Source organism: Lupinus angustifolius, chromosome LG20, assembly GCF_001865875.1.
Source record: "Lupinus angustifolius cultivar Tanjil chromosome LG20, LupAngTanjil_v1.0, whole genome shotgun sequence".
Lineage (NCBI taxonomy): Eukaryota > Viridiplantae > Streptophyta > Magnoliopsida > Fabales > Fabaceae > Lupinus > Lupinus angustifolius.
Genome location: NC_032028.1, coordinates 7,233,076 through 7,256,955, shown reverse-complemented (window position 1 = coordinate 7,256,955; position 23,880 = coordinate 7,233,076). Strand labels below are relative to the sequence as shown.

The window sequence follows — 23,880 nt, the reverse complement described above, 5'->3', positions numbered from 1 at the left end:
TTTTCTATTCATCTTCAGTCATGGACCTTGATATCGGCTAGATTCCCTTCCTTTTTCTTTACCTTTCTCGGTTTGTGTTTTTAACATATTGAGCTGTTTTTCTTATTCTCTTTCTATTAATGGATAGGAGTACCGCTTGTTCTCCTAATACTCTTATTTTGGTTATAAATTGTTATTGATGATAAAAAAAATTGTATGTATTTTTTTTTTATAGATTCAGGGGAGTTCAAGATTCAGGCAGTGACAATAGATATATTCTATGCATGTCTAATAAGGAGACATCATCACATTTATTTCTTCAGCTACGTACAGGGTGTCCTATGCTATTTCGAGATATATTTATGCTTGGCTAGGATTAGATTCTTCATTTCCTATGGCTGAGTTAAGACTTAAGAGGAGTTGCAATTCCAGCATCGAAAATTATATGGTTTATAGTAATGTGTAACATTTGGTTGGTAATTAAGAAATAAGATTGTGTTCAACAATGACGATTTCAATTTCACAAATGTGATTGACTCCATACAAGTAAGGTTATGGCTATGGTTAAAGGCTAAGATGAAAGGCTTTAGCTGTTCCTTCTCAAAATTGGATTTTAAACCCCACTTCATATATCAGATTGGCATCATAAGTTATAGTTAAAGGCTAGGATGAAAAGCTTTAGTTATTCTTTTCTGACTGGATTTTAAATCTCACTTCATGTATTAAGATTGGCATCATATTTGGAACTTCGTATTATTGTAATTGTTGTATGATTTATTGTCCTTCTTATAATCTTATTCAATAGTTTTCTTTCTTACCAATAGATATAAATCTTGTACATTAAAATTCAATGAATATATTTTATAAATGAAAAAACATTCAATGAATAAATCATCTTTTGGGTCTCTTTCTATTTCTCACAAGTCGCACAGAAAGTCAAGTTCTTTTGCTTTTAGTAAGTGAAAGTTAAGCAATTTATTTAGGAAAAAATAATACATTAAGATATATGAGTTTTATTACTCTCATCTTATCATTTACCATTTATTTTAATTATCATTGTTATATAAATAAATACTGATAATAAATTCATGTACATAAATCTTTACACTAATAATATAGAAAAATTACACTTATTTTTATTTAATAGTTTGTTTTGTCTTAGTATGATGTCAAAGTGGACAAGGATGCACTCGTAGGTTCGACACCATGCCCCACGCAACATATTTCTTATTCTCATTCTTATTTTAGTTATTTACTTTCATTTAAAAGGGAAGAAAATTGAAAAAACATAATAGTTATTTTCTTATTCCAAAATGTCACCTCGACCACCTCACTATCTCCACCACAACACAACCATCAACATGTACACCACCATTACTAAATGCATTACCAAAATATTGGTTCAGTTCCACCACAACATCACTACTGTTACCATCTCCCACAACTATGTGATCACCTTATCCTAATCACTATCTTCCCATTTTCATCACCTAAGTAAAAATTATATATTATAAATTATATTTAATTATAAACATAAAGATTAGTTTATCATTGCATATACTTAACATAACGTGAAAAAACCTGTGTTCAAAATATAAAAATAAGACTATTTTTCTATTTGAGCACAAGTTGATCGAACACGTTAAGGCTAAGATGTATTAGTTGAACAACCTAACGCAGTGAAGAGTTGCAAACAATCTTGCACACATTAGTCCGAACGTCACTTAATGACAATAAGTTAAAAAGAACCAATATTTTAAGATATATTAATTGAAAACATAGATACAGAGAAGAAGAATTATACAACCCTTGATGCATGTTCAATGACATGCCCCTATCACGCAGATCATTGTATTATATATGTTTCATGTGTTATCAACTTTGCTATTACATGCATGCAATTGGACCTCAATAAACCTCTCAAGTTGACACATCAGTTTATTATTACATAGTAATTTAATTGGAAATTTTAATTATTCTAGAAATGGGAAATAATGGAAATTCAATTTGTATCCTTACGTGAAAGACTAAAATATAATAGAAAACTAATAATAAGCACACAGATTTTGACTTACAGATTTTGACTTGCTCAGTAATGTTATAGGAAATAATAATGTGTATTGAAAGTGAAGAGTACCTAAAAATATGACATATGATACAATATAATCTTTCTATTATGTAACATCTTAATATATTATCTATCATTTATATACCTTACTTTATTTAAAGAATTAATAATAATTAAATATGAATGATTAATAAAATGAGGAGTGACAAATACTACTTATAAATCAATATATATGGTACACTGATACTCCAAGTGTGTTGGATAAAGTTTTTGAAGTACTCAATGGACAACTATCCCAATATTTTTTTTAATAAAATCTTTTTTCCTAGAAAAAAAAAACTTTCCCTGCATTTTATTTGAACTCTTTTCCCAACTCAGAACTCAGTCCATTGGATTATTAATGTGCTTAAAATTGTTATTCAAAGTTTAAAATTATTATTTAATAGTATTTTCGGATATTATCTATTTTTTTTATGTTTCAAATTATCATTTAATATTATTAATGTGATTGACATTCAAAGTTTCAAGAGAATAAATTATTCCACAATTCTCTCTTTTTTTTACAGACTTTACTCACATGTAAATATTCACATGTAAATATTCAATTATGTATATTAATTTATGTTAGAAAATAAAGTATCTCCTCGTATCATAAAATAACTTATCTCTTTAAACTCACTCATTGTTTTGCATATGTCTTATTTTCATTCCTTCTAGAAGTTTTTATTTTAAAATATATCATAAAAGAAAAAATAATATAGATGTCAAATAATGAGTGGTTTTAAGGAGAAAAGTTATCTCTTGATCCACGAGTGAATACTTTATTCTCTTTAGCTTATAAGTAGCACTCTATATAGTCCAATTTCTCAATGAAATTTTTTACTAGGACTTCAATGTTATGACAGATCTATATTCGTACAGTTGAGAATAATTTCTACGGCTTCTTTCCAGACCTTAAAGTTTATCCCATTCAGTAATGAAATATTCTTAATTTGAGCAGAAATATTTGCAACACTAAAAGAACAAAAAAATTGCAATCATTCTTGCAATTAAATTCACATTCAACTTTAATACTTAAATTCAAATGATGATAGGGCACATCACGAGTTACCTAGCACAACATTAATATTCAATATTTGGACAAAAATATTACATTGAAAGTGATACACTCATTGTAATAATCAAATATTAATAATCAGTCATGTCAAATAATAAGTCTTTCTTTGGACCGACTTATTATTCACATGGAACTATATGATTATTACATATTTATTGCTACAAGTATGTTTGTAATTTGGGTCAAATAATAATCTTCTTTTGAGCCAATCACTATTCACATAAAATCCAAACATGAAATTGGCTTGATTTTCATGTCAATCACTAATGATACTCTTGTTTGTGGTCAAACATCGATCATAATGCATGTCAAATAATAAATCCTTCTTTGGACTGATTTGTCATTCACATATGCAACTTTATAATAATCACATGTTTACCATCACGTGTGTCTATATAATTCGGCTAAATAATAATCTTCCTTGGGGCCGATTAATACCCGCATGGATACATATATGCACTAGCATTTGACACTTATTATGAACAATTCACAGAAAATATGTCATTTTGACGACTTCATATTTAATAGATTCACTTAAAATGTCAAACAAATTTTATTTTCCAAAATAAAAGTCATTTAGTTTACTTTGATTCAACATAACCTTAATCCAAAACATATATTATTTATATTGACATATAAATAGGTATATTCATTATAGCTTATTGATAGCATTGCATCATTCCCATTACAAGCATTTCGAATTCCAATCATGGTTCTTTTGAATTTTCCATAAAAAATATATTACTATTTTAAACATCATTAAACATGGCAATGCGAGCTGTCAAAACAGAAACAATGCTTCAACAATATCAACCACTTAATAATGCAATTAGCCACCAACCAATGCAACAAACCATAAGTGTTGCAACCATTTAAACAAACAAATCAAGTAATATATAAAACAAGACATGTTTACATAATAGACCCAACACAAGCTACCTAGCACAACATCAATTTCTAGTCTTTGGACAAAGAAATGAATTTGTAAGTGGTCAATGTAATGATCAAATATTAACAATCAGTTCTGTCAAACAATAGTCTTTCTTTGGATTGACTATTATTCACATGAAAAAAGCTTTATAATTGTTATTCATTTATCATCACATGTATGTTATTACTTGGCCAAATTGTATATTCCTCAGGCTGAACACAATTCGCATAAATAATTTCATATTCATCTGTATAATCTTAATTAATTTCCACAATATAGGCTACTTTGGCAACATATTGCATCAATTAATTCAAAAATAATTACCAGACAAAAAAATAATAATATGAGTCCATCATAAAAAATATAATATTGGAATTAAAACCTTCAGATTTGATATCTTATGGTTAACAAAACTAATCCCACACTATAATTCCAAATCAAAAAAGATATATTACATATATATCAACCTATAAAAATGGATGCAATCTTAATCAAATGCAAAATAGATCTAGATTGAAAAACATAAAAATAGATAGAAATCATTACTGAAATTCCAAATAGGATATGATCTTGCATATCTTAAAACATATATATAATATTATATATATATATATATATACACTTTCACACACTAACATAGTAATGCCTATATAATTTTAAGCATTAATTGTAATCATTATATATATAAATATATATATTAACTTTAATTAGTAATTCCAAACATCACAACAACCTCAAGCTGAAAATAATTACATATGTATCTATGTATATTTTAATTCTTAATATATATATAAGATCATAAATTTCAAATTGTATATATACAAAATAAAAACACATCTTAACACATATATATCTTTTACATATACTTTAACAAATTGCAAAATTGAAAGTGACAAAAGTTGATGTCCAACAGTGAGACATTAGTGCACATATAATATACATATTGCATAACAGAGTCATAAAGGCTAATGCAATGTTCATGCATATATCTGAATATGTACTTCAACACATGTTACAAGGATTCATAATACAAATTACTCATAATTCAAATAAGCAGAAGCAAATAAAAGTTATCATCATTATTCCTAAATACCAAATTCTCATAACCAATAGAGGAAGCATAAAAAATCTCCAAATTTCAAAATTAGGGTTCATAAAAACTAGGGAAAAATACATCTTTAATGAATAACCATAAAATTCAGAACCTAAAGCTCTTATACCAATTGTTAGATATTTCCTGATGATTGGTGAAATACCAATTCTAGGATCTTGAATATCATGATTCTTACACATAATATAAAACAAAGATATAAATCGTACTTGAATCCATGTTCTCTGACTCCTTTGATATACCTTTTGATAGAGTTTTTGTATGATGATCTTCCTCAACCAAATCTTTAATTCCTTTTGGGACATTCGTTTCGTTTTCTCTCTGATGGGGAGAGGTGAAAACTATTTGTAATTTTGTATATTGGGGACCACAACTTTGCTTATGTGTTAACTTATAGAGTTTCCATTATCCCCTATGGGTTAACCTGATGGATATCCACCCATTAAACTCATATTCCTTATAAGCTTTTAAAAATCTAAGGGGTGCCAGTAATTAGATCACTTATAAGGTGACCCCGAAAATAAATAACTGATATCATTATATCAAATATATGATGTCCACCTTAATTAGAAATTATAAATTTCTAACCATTAGTGTCCTTTCATTTGTTTTTTCTTTTCAGGTATCACCTAAAAAATATCAACTAAATAACTTCAAATTTACTATAGAACATCTCCTATCAATTTTGTCCAACAACTTGTTAGGAAATAAGTCACAAATCGTTTATCTTGTTCTCAATATATGTTGGCTTGCTCCGTTTTTTGCTGATTAATTTGGTGATGGAACCTAATTCTGCAATCTAATTAGAAGCACAAAGTAGCCATGGTTAAGTTACTTGTTGTACATGGGACTGGTTCAATAATCAATACATAGTTAGAGGGAATATTTGAACCTTGCACTTCATCTGATAACGTCCATGAGTTTGTGACATGCATCATACATTCCCCATTCCCACTTCTCCATCTAATCTTGTATAGTTTCCAATCACCTATTTTCTTCTCTTTATACTTTATGTTTTTGTCCTCTCCTTTGACATTTATTTTGTTTTAAGATTTACCAACTATTTCCCTATTCATTGTTAATACCAATAAAGTCCTCATATGTTACCATCAAAGAATTTGAACTTTCTCAACCAAGTAATTTCCCATAACAGTTTAGTAGTTCGTTGAGAATTTCATTTGTCATTTCATCAAATTGACAAATTTTCTTGGCTGCTTCTTAGCTTTAATTTGTTTGGCTAGGTATATTTCTTTTAGATTAAGCTGCCAATTGTAATAATGCACTCAGTATAATTTTTTAAGTTAAAAACTTGTATCGTTACCACCAAAAAAGCAAAATACAAGAAGAAAAATCACAACTAAGTATACTTTAACACTTGTTTTCCATTTAGTAATTAACTATTTCTTTGATTCACTAACAATATATGAGTTTTATACACTGTTATTGTATCACTTACTATTCATATTTAATTATCATTGAGTTTTCAAACAATAAAAATACAAATGAGTATGATATAATATAATAACTGTGCATAAATCTGTATACCAATAATATATAGATATCACACTAAAATCTTAATTTGTTTTAAAATGATTATAGTAAAATAATTAATGTCATAATAAAGTGACCAATGATAAGAGTGGAGATATGCTATATTCAAAATTTTATCTCACATTATCTTATGTTAATGAATTTTATTTTACATTCTTCATTTTTCTGTTTTTGTGCAGGATATAATTTGAAATTCCAAATATTTATTCATTTCTCGAATGACTTTTCTTGTGTGTTTTGAAACATAGCAAATACTTAAGACTAGAAAAGGAATGACATGGGATTTTCAGTCATTGTGTACATTTTTAAGCAAAATAAAATAACTAAATGTGAGCACATGAGTATTTCAATTTTCAACCATTACAATTTACAACATTTATATCATAAACACCTAGTGACCTTACGATTCAAAACTGCTTTACAATATTTCCTTTCAAGTGTTCTATAAGTAATAAGTTCCACAAAAATAGCAATCCCTCCCTCTCACAAAAGTAGAAAAAAATTGAAAAAAGTAATAATAAGTGGAGATAGTTTTTAATGCTTCATAATTACTATTGCATAATTTACAATAAAGAGGAGTTCAACTTTTACTAATTAGTAAATAAAAGTTCAACTCCTCTTTTGAAAAGTTCAAATGAGGAAAAAATTATTTTATTAAAAATAATATAAAATTATAGTTATTAATTTTGTTGTTGTCATCATGTACCTAATTTATATTGAGTATTGGACTCTCTAGTATCTCTATGATTTACCAAGGACATTAATCAAACCAACAATCAACTACACAACTTATTGTGGTGATATCCAATAAAAATACAATAAATACATTTGTACTCCTTGTCTATGCAGCAAAGGGTGAAAAACTGAAAACTAATTAATCATTACATAAGATGCACTTGCACACAATATAGTAGTTCCATCAAATAACAACACCTTTTTTGGCCACATGTCATCATCCTATCCAGCACTAGACTCTCCGATACTGGAGATGATCTATTTCCAATTCCTGGAGGCCCTCAATAGAAAAACCTCACTTATTAACCACTCAAGCTTAAACACATATATGTTAAAATACAAACCTATACTCTATATATAAATTTGTTTAAGCAGAAGAGGTAAAGTTAAAGTTAGCACAATTGGTGTGTTCCAAGAAGAGAGATCTGAACCCAAGCCTTGATGTTGCTAAATCAAATTGTAACAAATTATTCTCCAATTGATGTGCTCCAATTGTGATTGAAGTCATTGGGTTTGACCCACCCATTACAAATCCAACTTTTGATGTACTTGGGTTTGATCCAGCATCAACAAAACCCAAACAAATCACATCATTAAGCTGAACCATTGAATTTGCACCAATAATGTTCCACACCACCTTCTCATTCTGCAACACTAGATCAATAGAAGGCACACCTGGGCCCATTCTAGAAAACCCAATGTCCTTGGTTGCAAAACAAGTCCCAAATGGAGCCACAGGTGCAACTGTTTGGGCCCCAACTGCTTTTACAAATGCATCAGTCACAGCTTTGTAGATTGTGGTCTCCAAAACAGTGTATGGGTTAACTGTGCTAATCTTAGTTCCTCCAATGCCATTTTGGTTTATAGATAAAAGGGTGTTATTCAATGATACCCTTTTGCCAGAGACTCTAATAGATTTCACACCAATGAAATACTCCACTGAGGGTTCCCCTAAGAAACCACTTATAGTGTTGACATGGTTTGTAATTAGAGGAGTGAAAGTGAGAACTTTAGACACATCAATGTTCAAATTATAAGGCCCATCGCCAAAGAATATTACACCATTTGTACTAGTGGAAGAGCTCAAACAAATAGCAAATTTCCTTTTAAAGCTGAAAGCTGAAGAAAACTGAGAAGGGAGTGAAACTTTAGTCCTTCCAAGACCAGCCATACCTTTGACACCACTAGCAAGACCATTTTGTAAAGAATTTGATCCACAAATGAAGAGAAAGTTAGGCACAGAAACTACCCTTCCAGGGTTGTTTCCATTTGTGGATTGGACAGAAACAATATCTCCATGAATATCACCATAAGTTGATAAACCTGTGATAGTGTTGCTTGCTGAACGGCCACATATTTTGTCACCACTGCAACCATATAAGCCAAAGAGTGAGCATTGAGCTGAGCCACAACGTGCTGGTTTAGAAGTTGATGATGTGTATCCATCTTCACAATTCACCCAAAGGTAGCCACCACCAAGATCAAGAGTTAGTTTCACCGGCACTAGTGGTGTTCTTTGATTTATTTTGGTGATATATTGAGGAGTAGAGGATGAAAGATCTTTGGTGATAGGAAGAACAAGTGCTTTTGGTCTGAAAGAGGTATGAGCTATGGAGGAAGAGATGATCAATGAGAGGAAGGAACATAAGATGAGGAATCTAACTGAGACAACCATTGGAACAAGCATGAACAACAATGTTTAATGGTAGAGATAAGAGATAAAAGATGTATAGATAAAGATGAGATTGTGTGATGAATGGGGAAAGAAAAAGAAGTTGCTTATATAAGTTTCTTACGTAAGATTTTTCTTTAGTTCATGACGGTGCATGTAATAAATTGAGGTGTTGAGCACACAGATTAATAGCGTGTGTCAAAAATGGCAACCAAGTTAATGCGATTTCCAACTATCATAAAATGCCAACTTTTATATGATATCTGTTATTCAACACTTAAAATCGAAATTCAACAAATGCTTGCAATTGCTGAGTATATATATTAGCACTTCATACCCACAATTGATCCCTATCCATAGTCTCCTTCAATGTTTCTACGTCCTTGTTGAATTCAAATAACCGAGAGAAACTAACTAGCCCACTTGCCATAAATAAATCAGTCAACTTATTAGTCCCTTATTGCAAACAACTTAGAAGATTATGTCAGCCAAAGTTTACGTTGTAAAATATTTGTCCCTTGTTACAATCATGCTTAGATCCATTGTGCTTATCTAATTCCCAATGAAGTAGTGCCTTATCAATATAGCAATAACCACTGATTAATTAAAAAAATAAGATGTTGATGTAATTAATATATACCATATTTATATTGAGTTATAATCAATTTCATTAATCCAGAAATAGTTATATTATAAAAAGTATGAAAAAAATATAAGGACATGATACTTTTATTCTTTAAATATAATTATATGATACTATTATTTTATATTGCAAGTATAAAAATAAGAATTTGTAAAAAAGATTATGTTTGTTTTATACCATACCTATTAAGGAAAATGTTCATCTACGTTACCTCACTTTTAGCACCTACTTTATCATAGTGATCCTTTGCTTGGAAAAAAAATATTTTGATCAATGAATATAAAGTGAGTTTATAAAACTAGTGCCAAATTATCATCACATAACTATTAATCATGGTTTAGTTTCTAGAAAGTAAATCAGATTGATCCCATCATCAAGGTGGTAGCAGTGATTAGTTATCATAAAAGAAGAAATTAAAAGAAGGGGTAGATATAAAATCCTCATAATACAGATAAGAAATCCCATGTCAAATTCATGTCTTTAGACCAAATCATCAAACAATGGAAACTACTACAAAGCACATGCATACACTACACATATCATTGAAACAACCATATGTGTGATGTGGTCTTTGGGGCTTAAAGTAAACACAGTTCTTAAAATTCTTAAAAATATTTCAGGGTCAATTTATAATTAAGCTCTCTCAAGTCCTAATTCAACCCTTTAGTCCACATGAGAGGACCATAACAAAATCCTCAGCTGAGCTTCCAACAGATGTATGAATCTTCTCATTCTTTGGTATTGTTTGCAACCACATTTGTAATAAGTTTTTCAGTTTGCATGAAGAAAGAACTGGCTGACCCCATAATTGGATCTCCACCTGAATAAGAGTATAATAATCCGAAAAATAATTAGCTTCTCAGAAATGGCATTACATACACAGATGTTAGATTTAGCAAAAAGTGAGGCATCATTGATATCATGTGCATGCATGCTAGACATATCGAACATAATAGTTAGAGTTGAAGACATGACTTTGGATCAAGGGAAAATCGCACAAGCAAGCTATGAACCAGATAAATAGTTACTTATTGCATGTGTTGTTCAGTTCAAGCACTGAGAAATAAAGGAATGAGCAAAGAACATAAACTCATCATAGTAGAAAGAGTGAATAAAAGTCACACTCTTATGAAGGGGTAGATATTTGGGGCAATCTTGCACCTACTTCCCTATATCCAAGAATTCAAGTATCAGACATTCAACATTTAAAACAAACACTTAAATAATTTCAAAAGATAAGCTTTAAATAAGCAATGAAGTGCAATCTTACCTGTCTTCAGAAGCAACTAAGTACAACCAACCTGATGCACCAACTGCTTTGTTGCTTTCAGTGCTTGAACCAATCTCATGTTGATATGCCATTTACGACTTCCATGGAGGAAAGAAAATGTGTAAGAATCTCGTGTCTGCATGCACGACTTCCCAGAGAAATTGCATTGCTGGTCTACGACATTTCCGAACTCGTGGATGTCATCTACGAGTTCCCTAAAAGTTGCATTACTTCCATAAATATTTTAAAACATACACCAAACATATGATAGTGTGGTCAAACTATACTATTCACGTAATTTTTCCAACATTTGCCTTATATCCTGGCTCCTTAACCATTTCGCTGGACATTGTTGTTGTCCTTTATATCTGCATAACAAAGATAAGGACACAAATATATGCACATACATAAAAAATAAAATAAGAACACAAACACCAATATTCACGTACCCTTCATCGTGCATGTTATCAAACAAAGAGCAAGGCAAAATATGCAAGTTTTACATCATTGTCAATAAGTGTTAAAATATTGAAGTTTCACACTAGTTGAATATGTGGGAGATGAACCATTTCTCTAATAAGTTAAACAATCATTCCTTATGAGCTAGCTTAGCTGCCAATGACACATTTACCATACACAAATTTTTGTCGGAACAACTTTAATTAAAAGGGTGATGTCATGTCAAATATGAAGTTTTAAAGAGTAAATTATACACCGTATGAGTTTTAGTGAAATTATACAAACCACCCCTTACTTTTTTACACCTACACAAATCCCTAATTTTTATACTTTCATTACATTAACCCCTGCATGAAAAACAAGTGTAATTTTTTGAATAAAAATGTGATAAATACAATTAAGTTAAATAAAATATGATATATTATGGAGACAAATCCAAATAATATATGAGTCGATAACTCTTTATTATTTTTGGTTCGTTACGATATAATATAAGAGCGATTTAAACAATATCTCTTTAGAATTGTTGATGCATTTTGTAACAAAAAATAATAAAGATACATTGATTTGTATATTATTTAGATTTTTCCTCACAATATACCATGTTTTGTTTAACTTAATTGCATTTATCACATTTTTTGTTTAGCAGATTACATTTATTTCTCATGCAGAGGTAATCAGTGTAATGAAAGAATGAAAACTAGAGGGTGTTAATGTAATTAACTCAAGTTTTAAACATGATATCATATATATATATATATATATATATATATATATATATATATATTTTACTTTCACTTATATATAATTTAATTTGTATACGAGTTTTAAGAATATATATAAAAAAAAAGACAACATATTTATTTTGATGTTTCCCATAATAAAAACTATTGACGATATATGTGTAAAAAATTTAAGATGTGAGGTTGGTTGTTATTTATGAGGTTTGTTTGGTGTGTTACCAAAAGCAGGAAATATGATGATAAGGTGCCAATGGGGTGGAAATAGGTTCAGCTATGCCTTGACATCATCATGCATGGTGCAAACTTAGGATGTAAATTGATTGATTATCTTATCATTCAATTAATTTATTTTATTTGAATTTATCTATAATTTATATAATTTATATTATTTATGATTTGATTTATTATTATTTTATCATCTATAATGACTCTTACATATATAATAAATTGTATGGCCTAACTTCAATCAATCTTGATCTAAACTATATTTCTACCATATTTCACAGTCTAGCCTCAATTATAATTTTATTCAAAAACCTATTATCAATGATGCACAATGCCAAAATAACAAAACAACAACGCTTAAAATTGTCATTTAACAGCGCTTTTGTGACACTTTTTATGTGAGCACAGTACATAAGGTTATATTAAACAACGTTTTTTATAGTGTTGTAGAAAGTGGACATTTAACAGTGCGCTCAATGAAGCAAGCGTTGTTAAATGTCTACTTTCTAAATAAGACAATATATCTCACATACATTCTATTAAACACATGACAAACATGTTTAACTTCACCACATTTACAATAAATTTGTTAAGTCACCAATGACTTCAACTACATTCAACTTTAACAGATTCTAATATTATAAAACAACATATGAGTAATGAGATCTTACGCAAGTTGTTCATTATTTCTTCTTCAATGTTCACAATAGCCAAAAACCTAGAACACCGTCGCTGCATAACTTCACACCAAATAATTAAGATCACACTATTAGTGAAGAGAGAAATAAATGAGCTAAAATAAGATAACGATTTACCTTATACTTGAAGAGAGAAACCAAAAATCGTTAACTTCACCATAGCTGCATAACATCACAATAAATAAATATCACACTATTAGTGAAGAGAGAAATAAATGAGTTAAAATAAGATAACTTGTTTGAAAAGAGAAACTAAAAATAAAAGAGGAAAAAATGTAACTTATGGAGAAGAAGAAAGGTAAGAGAAATAATAAACTAAGTGATATGTATTATTGTATGAGGTTTTGTTTTTGAATTTGAAAATATTCCCGCTCACTAAAACAAACGTTTAACGACACTTATTGAAGAAATGCTGTTAAATATATGAAGTATGGTCTTTAACAACGCTAGTTTCAATAAGCGTTGTTAAAGATAACACATTTAATAGCGCTTAATGAAGAAGTGATGTTAGATATATGAAATATGATCTTTAACGACGCTTCCTTCAATAAGTGTTGTTAAAGATAACACATTTAACGGCGCTTGCTTAAATAAGCGCTGTTAATTCTTTTTCGCCTTACATTTAACAGCGTTCAACATATAAGCGTTGTTGAATGTACATTGTTAAATATCAATTCTGGCATAATGAGATTTGTAAGCCTTTATGAATAAATAGATCAATAAGTCTTTAACCCTAAATAGGCCATTAGGCCTTTACATGTAAATAAACTAATAAATCTTCACATGTAAAATAGATCCAACAGTAATGTAAAATAAAATATAATTTATCACTAATATTTAAGTAGGACAACATGATAAGTTTGATAAGCTTTTTTCAAGCTTAAGCTTAGAATTTTTAAATATATACTTTTTAAAATGTATTAATTAGCTTAACCTTAAATAGGTCGGATTATAAGCACTTGTAGGCTGATCTGTTCTATTCCCACCCATATGTGCTATTTGTGGCTGTGCCTAGAGCCCAGGGGAAAAACCCATTACTAGAGTGAGTCTCAACTATTTGATTTTTTATTTACATTATGAGCCAATATTTGTTGTTATTATGATCTTTGTAATATTTATTTTGAGATTATGTATATTAAAGATAAAAATTAATTGATAAAAATAACCAAATTTATATTTATAAGATGGAATTGTTCAAAATAATGGAATTCTCTGATAAATAGAAATAGTCTATACCCACCGTTCTATTTTATTATCTTTGCTACTAATAAGAAATAATTATCTTCTTAAAAAATTAACATCAATTAAAATAAAAATTATCAAATCTTTAATGCGGTGTATATTTTTCTGACAAATAAGATGACATAAAATAATGACGATAGAAGATTTCATTCTTCCTTGATAATTAAGATTCTATCACACTCAATACTAAAAATTTGAGGAACACAATGACATTGATTTTTTGATAACCTGGAATCTTTGTTCATACATGATCTTATGTTCTTAGAGGACATCCATACATTACCTTAATGTCTTGGTTGAGAAGGAAAGTTAAAGCGATTTTACAATGAATAATACTTCTCTTCTTATTGAATTATAGCATCTAAGTACCCTTTTATAATACAGAAAGTGGTTGCTTGGTAAACAAGCAAACTCAAAATAGGCTAACTAACTTAACTAACTTTTGATGAGAATTCATCCTTATGATCAATTTATTAAAATGGACATTTGTGCTCAATTACAATTTAAAGGTTATGGATTATGCTTAAGATGGCCCATGGTTGATTTCTGTCTAGGCCAGTCTGGTGTGTCAGCCTTGGTTAGCTTGGCTAGATTGACTTTCTCGGTCAGTTTTATACGCCGAGCCTAGTCTGTCTCGGTCAGGTTCCTGCGCCACGCCTACGTTGCTGCAGTCATTTCTGTGCGCCAAACCTAGTTTATCTCGGTCAGGTTCCTACGCCATGCCTACGCTGCTTCTGTCATTTTTGTGCGCCAAGCTTAGTCTGTCTCGGTCAGGTTCCTACCCCACACTCATGTTGCTTCGGTCATGTTTGTGCACCAAGGACAACCTGTCTCGGTCAATTCCACGAGTCAGGGCTAAGTTTCTTCGGTCATGTGCTGACCGTGTATTGTCAATTTGGGCGATGCAAGTGACCTTCAATTCCTTGTTATGCAAATCATGTTTATCCTTCAATAAAAGTAAGGAAAAAATTGAGGGAAAAAAACACAAAATATGATAATATTTCTCTTAAGATAGAAAAAAGGTGACAATGGAAAAAATAAATATGTAGGGCCATCCTTAAATTTTCTCCAAAAATTGAAGTGTTTTTCAATTTATCTTGTCTGGACAAGCTTTCCTACCACGAATGAAACATTACATGCAGACCCAAGGCCTTCATTCCTATTTCACTTATTACTTGAATTATTCAAGTTTTGATTCTAATATTGTTAAAAATTGCCTTTGATCAAGCCAATCATTAAATTTCTAATATTGTTAAAACGATTATTCAATTTATCTTGCATGGATTAATTTTATTAGGATGAATTATGTATCTTTTTCTTTAATCTTCATTGAATTCAAATCTTCTTATCCGTTTTTTATATTAATAGGTTTGAAGAAAAAAATCTTACAACTTTTTGTTGAAAATGTAATTTAAAATTCAGTTAAGTTGGTTATGGCTTATTATAAATAGCCTCTGATTCATTCACAATGATATATATATATCCAATAATACAAAGCCAATCAATCTACTCTTCCATATACATATTTTTTTCATTGCAAGTAATCTTCTCTACATATTTCATTCTCTATCTCAGTTTCATTCCTTCAATCTTCTTCAATCTACTTCCTGCACTTCTTGCATTCTTTTCATTTTCGGGTTTCATATTCATTGTACTAACAAAATTGGTATCAGAGCTAGATTGAAAGATCCAAGAACTCACTCCAATCTTGATCAATCACCCTCGAAAGCAATGGGATAAAATAGTGGCAATTTCCCAACAAATCTTCCAATCCTAGATGAAAAGAATTGGAACCGATGGAGAGTGCAAATGAAGGCACTAATGGGGTATCAAGATGTAGATGAGATTGTTGAGCAAGGATTGGAAACCATTGTTGTAGATGCAACAAAAGAAAAAAGGAAGCTATACAAGGAGAACAAAAGGAAGGATTGCAGGGCAATGTTTCTCTTACATTAGTGTATAGATGAAGCACACTTTGAAAAGATTTTTGGTGCTGAAAATTCAAAGGAGGCATGATTGATTCTTGAAGCTTGTAACCAAGGTGTTGAACAACTAAAGAAGGTGAGGCTGCAAACTCTTAGACGCCAATATGAATTGATGCAGATGGAGACTAATGAGAGAGTGACTCAATTCTTTAACAGAATTCTAACACATACCAATGCAATGAAGGCATGTGGAGAGAAAATCAGTGATCAATCCATCATTGAGAAGATCCTACGCACTTTAACACCAAACTTTGACCACATTGTAGTGGCAATTGAGGAATCCAAGAAAGTTGAAGACTTGAAGGTCGAGGATCTTCAAGGATCTCTTGAGGCACATGAGCAAAGACTCATTGAAAAATCCATTGGAAAACTTGTTGATCAGGCTCTACAAGCTCACTTCATAGAGATAAAGAGCTTTGGTGGAAGAAATGGATTTCGAGGAAGAGGTGGAAGAAAAGAATGTAGAAGTGGAAATCACAAGAATTTTCAGCATAGGGATCAAGACAAAATTGATCATGACAAACCAGAAAACTCAACAAGAAGAGTAAGCCTAAATCAATGGAAAGGTGGAAGAAGATCAATAGATAAAAAGAAGGTGAGATGCTTTAAGTATAATAGAACATGCCATTTCTCAAATGAATGCAAAGCTCCTCCTAGTCAAAGTGATGGTAGAGGCAAGCAACATAGTGAAGCACACATGGTTAAAGAAGAAATTGAGGCTGAAGTGGATGACCAACCTCTCCTACTCATGATGGTTACAAATCAGGTTAGCAAGAACAATGACATTTGGTACATAGACTCTGGATGCTTAAGTCATATGACTGGTCACAGAGACTGGCTAGTGATCTTTGATGAAAAGAAGAAGAGCAATGTTAGATTTGTTGATAACAGAGTCATCCAAGCTGAAGACACTGGTGATGTATTGATAAACAGAAAGGATGACAAGCATGCTATGATCACAAATGTGCTTTATGTGCCAAACATGAAGAACAATATGATTAGCATGAGACAACTGTTGGAGAAAGGCTTTTCAATGGAACTACTCAATGGTTCATTGGAAATTTCTGATCTTAAGAAGAAACTAGTAATGAGGGCAGCAATGGCTTCAAACAGAACCTTCCAAATAAGTACTACAACCTACATATTGAACACGTGCCCAACTAAAAGACTTGAGGGTCAAATCCCCGAGGAAGCATGGTTAGGAACCAAACCATCTGTGAAGCATTTGAGGATTTTTGGTTCTCTATGATATAAACACATACCAGACCAGAGGAGGAATAAACTTGATGATAAAGGTGAGGCTATGATCTTCTTAGGCTACAACAAAACTGGATCCTACAAGTTGTATAATCCTAAGACAAAACAAGTGGTGTTCAACATGGATGTGTGTTTTGATGAAGTGAATTCATTGAAAGAACTAAGGGGAAATCCCACTCCTTTGGCAAAACTACACATTGATTGGGAAGTTAGTGACACTGAGCCAACTGAGGGAAGCATAGAGACAAATACCTCAACTCAACAAGGTACAAGATCAACAAGAGCAAGGAACCCACCTCCTTGGTTACCAGACTATGTTCTGAATTCTGATGATGTAGTGAGTTAGGAAGGAGATATTGTGCAATACATGGCTTTGTTTGCTGATACAGAACCTATTAGCTTTGAAGAAGCTGTAACCAGTAGTACTTGGAGAGCATCCATGCAAGAAGAGTTCAAATCCATAGAAAAGAACAACACTTGGGAATTGGTGGACTTACCTGCTAAGAAGAAGCTAGTAATAGTCAAGTGGATCTTCAAAGTCAAGCTAAAACCTTATGGCAATATAGCTAAACACAAAGCAAAGCTAGTAGCTAAAGGGTTTATGCAAAAGGAAGGAACTTAGTAGCTAAAGGGTTTATGCTAGTAGCTTGACTACTCTGAAGTCTTTGCACCAGTGGCTAGATTGGAGACAATAAGACTTATAGTTGTACTAGCTAGCTGGAAAAGATGGAACTTATGGCAATTGGATGTTAAGTCTGCTTTCCTAAATGGACTTTTGGAGGAACTGGTATATGTGTCTCAGCCACCTGGTTTCATTAGCAAAGGAAACGAGAATAAGGTGCTCAGATTAAAGAAAGCACTCTATGGATTGAAGCAGGTACCAAGAGCATGGAACAAAAGAATTGATAAATTCCTCTCTACATCTGGTTTTCAGAAATGTGCAGTGGAGTATGGTGTTTACATCAAGTCAATAAACCATAATTGTGATGCATTGTTTATTCGCTTGTATGTGGATGACTTGCTAATAATAGGTAGTAGCCAACAGGGAATTGAGAAGTTGAAGAGAAGCCTAAAGGGTGAGTTTGAAATGACTGATCTAGGCAGACTAGCATACTTCCTTGGTCTAGAATTTAAACACACTAAGAGAGGGTTATTCATGCACCAAAGGAAGTACCTACTTGAAGTATTGAACAAATTCAATATGACGAATTGTAACTCTTCAGAAACACTAGCTAAGATGAATATGAAGTTGGACAACTGTGAAGGAGAAGCTGTTATGGATGCATCTATGTATAGGCAAATTTTGGGAAGTTTGAGATATATTTGCCATACTAGACTAGAAATCTCCTTCAGTGTAGGTGTAGTTAGCAGGTTCATGAGTGATCCAAGACACTTTCACATGTTGGCAGCCAAGAGGATCTTAAGATACCTAAAGGGAACACTTGATTTTGGCATAGTTTTCCCTCATCAAGATGAGAAGATTAGCTCACATCGCATGGCCTACTCTGACTCAGATTGGTGTGGTGATATACTAGACAGAAAGAGTACCATGGGGTATGTTTTCGTGATTGCTGGTGCTCCAATTTCTTGGTGTTCTCAGAAGCAAAGGGTAGTGGCATTATCAACCTGTGAAGCAGAGTATATAGTTGCTTGCTCAATAGTCTTCCAAGCGTTATGGCTGTCTTCATTGCTACTGGAACTTGGCATTTACAATGAAGAAGTGATTGAACTGCTGATAGATAATAAGTCAACAATTGATTTAGTCAAAAATTCGGTCTCACATGGCAGAAGTAAACATATTGAAACAAGGTATCACTATCTAAGACAACAGGTAGCAGAAGGAAGAATCAAGCTAGTGCATTGTAAAAGTGAGTTTCAATTGGCAGATATAATGACCAAGTCATTGAAGATAGATAGATTCAAAGAGCTAAGGAAGAAGATAGGAATTCAAAAGGCTGAATCAGTAGAAGTTTAAGTGACTTAGATGTATGGTGAATTGTAATTTTGAATCATGGGGATGTTGAAAATGTAATTCAAAATTCAGTTAAGTCGGTTATGGCTTACTATAAATAGCCTATGATTCATTCACAATGATATATAAATCCAATAATACAAAGCCAATCAATCTACTCTTCCATATACACGTTTTCTTTCATTGCAAGTAATCTTCTCTGCATATTTCATTCTCTATCTCAGTTTCATTCCTTCAATCTTCTTCATTCTACTTCCTGCACTTCTTGCATTCTTTTCATTTTCGGGTTTCACATTCATTATTCTAACACTTTTTAAGGGAAGATCATGGATCAGTAGTAGTGTAGTACCAATTTTAATGACAACCCAAAATCCCATACATATTATAAAATATGTATTAGATTATGCAATAATGTGAATGTTGTGCAAATAGATTTTAGATTGCCAAATCTAACATAGTTGGGGGAGAAAATAAAATGAAGAGAGTTAGAGAAAACTAAAAGTATCTGATCAGATATATCTTTAGTAGAAGTGCTTGAAAATAAAATGGAGAATATCCACCCAAAAATGTGGTCTTATTTTATTCCTACAAGTCATGCATATACCTTTTAATAATTCCTAGAAGTCTCTCATATATCAATCTTACATTAGTGATAAAAAAATGTAAAAAGAAGAAATACAACAATATAGCTATCCAGAATCTTAAAAAATGCATCTCCATTTTGTATCACCTAGTTTGGGTGAAAGTTTTTAAGATTTCTTTATTCTTTTGAATTTTGAATTAAAAATTGAAATAATATGTCTATTATAAATAAAAACATTAGATTCTCAACTATATGACCAATTAACTTGTTTTTTTTGTTGAACATAGGTTTTTTATTTGTATTATATCTTATTTTAATTTGTTTATCTATTTCTCATTTCCAATATGTCTTGCTGAGTTGATGCACTTTACCAAATTGGAAAATTTTATCTATAAAAAAAACTGTTTAATTTGATATTATTTTGATGACTTTCATTTTTAAACTTTCACAAAAACGATTACAACAATACCTTTTCCACGTCCCTTCTATTATGCAATTTGCAAGTTTAAATTTAAAGTATGAGGGATTTATTTTTTGTTTATGTTGTTTACTATACTTTGCAAACTCAAAGAAGAAGAAAAGGTTGTGCACGAGCAGAAAGAAGAAGAATCAGATTTGAAGAAGAAGAAGAATAAAGAATTATTGGTAAAGAATGTAGAGAAATAGATGATAGGTAAGTCTAGTCTTTTTGTATTGCATCAATTGCTATATCAATTACAAAACAAACACTTCTATTTATAGCATCAACCAACTAACTACTTACTATAAACAGAAAGTATACACCAACTAGATTAACTAACTAAACTGAATTACAAAAAGTATCACTAACACTCCTCCTTAATTTAGTTTACATTCAATCTTACAAGGCCTATCTTCAACCTTAGCTTTTCAAACCTCTCCTTCTTCAATGGTTTGGTGAAGAGATCTGCGATTTGCATTTCACTTCTGTAGAACACCAACTTTAACTTGCCCTTTCTTACTTGATCTCTTAGGAAGTGAAATCTTGTCTCAATGTGCTTACTACGACCATGAGCCACTGGATTATTGGCAAGATGTATTGCTGATTTGTTGTCAACCATTAAAATAGAGCCACTCCCTTCTTCTTTTAGCTTCAGTTCCACTAACAATGTGTCTAACCATAGGCTTTGACAAGCTGCAATACAAGCTGCACAACTGGGATTGCTGAGATGGTTTGGTAGTAGAAGACCAAAATCTATGGTGCCTTTGATGTATCTAAGTAATCTTTTGGCTGCTTGGAGATGACCTCTTGTTGGTGCTTCCATAAATCTACTAATCACCTCTACAGCACACACAATGTCAGACCTTGTATTGCAGATATACCTTAGGCACCCAACCATTTGCATGTACATGGTTTTATCAGCAGCTAAGTCATCTTGGAGCACTTGATTTCCTGCTTCAATAGGTGTTGAAACAGAATTGCAGTGTGTCATGTTGAATCTTCTCAAAACATCAGCTATATACTTTTTCTGATGTATAACAATTACTCCCTTGATTCTAGTGAATTCTATCCCTAGGAAGTAGGATAGGTTTCCTAGATCACTCATATCAAACTCAATCTTCATAGCTTGCTTGAATGAGTTGATCTCATTCACATCACTGCCTATTACTAGGAGATCATCTACATATAGGCACACAATTAACATTTGATTTAGCTCTGCACCTCTTAGATAGACACCATACTCAGCTATGCATTTGGAGAAGCCAAGTTCCAACAGGAAGCCATCGATCCTCTTATTTCAGGCTCTTGGTGCTTGCTTAAGGCCATACAAAGCTTTATGCAATTTGTACACCAATCCTTCATTCCCTGCTATTTCAAACCCAGGGGGTTGAGCAACATACACTTCTTCTTCTAATGGCCCATTCAAAAATGTTGATTTTACATCTATTTGTTGGATGCACCAACCTTTATAGCTTGCCAATGATACCACCAACCTTATGGTTTCCATTCTTGCAACAGGGGCAAAGACTTCATCATAGTCTAGGCCTTGTCTTTGAAGGAATCCTTTTGCTACAAGTCTACCCTTGTATTTAGTCACCTCTCCCTTTGGATTTATTTTTACTTTATAAACTCATCTTACACCAATGGCCTTCTTTCCTTTTGGTAACTCAGTCAGCTCCCATGTTCTGTTTTTCTCAATGGACATGAGTTCTTCTTGCATAGCTTCAAGCCAATGATTCTGTCTGAAAGCTTCTTCTGAGTTTACTGGTTCCATTTCAGCCAAGAGGGCCATGTGAACCAATTCTCCTTCAGTGGTGATTTCTGAGTCTGGGAAGACTTCATAGTCACTAAGTCTTGATGGTGGTTGTCTGGTTCTTTGTGGTCTTGGTTGGCTTTGAATTTCTTCACCAACTGGTTGATTAGTATGCAATAGTTCCAAATCTGCTAGGCCTTCATCAAGTTGCACTATTGTGTGTTTTACTGGGTCATTATTTGTCTCATTCCAATTCCAGCTTTGTGTTTCATCAATTCTCACATCCCTACTCAACATTATCCTGTGGCTTAGTGGATCATAAACCCTGTATGCACCTGTAGTGTGATAGCCAAGCAATACAAGCTTCTTGCTTCTGTCATCAAGCTTCTTTCTTTGAGCTTCAGGTACATGAGCATAGCAAATTGAACCAAATATTTTGAAGTGGTCCACCCTTGGTTTTGAGCCTGACCAAGCCTCTTCAGGTGTGGTTTCCTTTAGCCTTTTTGTAGGGCATCTATTCATGATGTACACTGCTGTAGAGACAGCTTCACCCCAAAACCTTTTTGGCATAGATTTTGTTCTGAGCATGCTTCTTGTCATGTTGAGAATGGTTCTGTTCTTCCTTTCTGCAGCCCCATTATGTTGAGGGGTATATGGAGCAATTACTTCATGAATCAATCCTTCCTTGGCACAGAAATCCTTCATCTCATTTGACAAGTATTCTCCCTCTCCATCAAATCTCAGGGTCATCAATTTCTGTCCACTCTGCCTTTCTACTTGAGCTTTAAAGTTCACAAATATTGAGAATACCTCACCCTTCCTCTTGATCAGGTAAACCCAAGTCTTTCTAGTAAAATCATCTGTGAAGGTCACGAAGTATCTGTTGTTTCCCAATGAATGTTCTTCAAAAGGGCCACAAACATCTGAGTAGATCAACTCAAGTGGCTTTATTGATCTAGTTGGTATGTGAGATACAAAGTTGCTCCTACTTTGGTTGCTTGACAGACAATCATCACACAGTGTGCTTGGACTACTAATTGAAAGTAATCTAGTGACAATTTCTTTCCTGTTCAGAAGCTCAAGGCTCTTGAAGTTTAGATGGCCATACCTCTGATGCCAAGTCCAATTATCTTGAGTTGTCTTAGATAATATGCACTTGTAATTATTCACTTGAATCCCAATCTTGAAGGTTCTGTTTTTGGACAGTGGAACCCTCAAGATGAGATTCTTGTCACAATCATATACATTGAGCAACTTGTCTGTCATGGTCATTTCATATCCTTTTTCAAGTAGTTGCCCAAGGCTAAGAACGTTGCTCTTCATCTTGGACACATATAGGACATTTTTTATGCTTGCACTCTTCCCATCCTTTCTTCTGATTGAGATATCTCCAAATCCCTCAGCATTGATGGAGCTATGATCAGCA

The 23,880-nt window shown here is 32.1% G+C and overlaps 2 protein-coding genes across 2 annotated transcripts; one reads left to right on the top strand and one right to left on the bottom strand.

The window, feature by feature from the left end:
* LOC109335026 (basic 7S globulin-like) lies at positions 7,572-9,400 on the bottom strand. The gene has a single exon (XM_019571063.1). The coding sequence runs from the start codon at positions 9,177-9,179 to the stop codon at positions 7,860-7,862; it is 1,320 nt and encodes a 439-aa protein (XP_019426608.1). The 5' UTR covers positions 9,180-9,400; the 3' UTR covers positions 7,572-7,859.
* LOC109335444 lies at positions 16,548-17,678 on the top strand. The gene has a single exon (XM_019571577.1). The coding sequence runs from the start codon at positions 16,548-16,550 to the stop codon at positions 17,676-17,678; it is 1,131 nt and encodes a 376-aa protein (XP_019427122.1).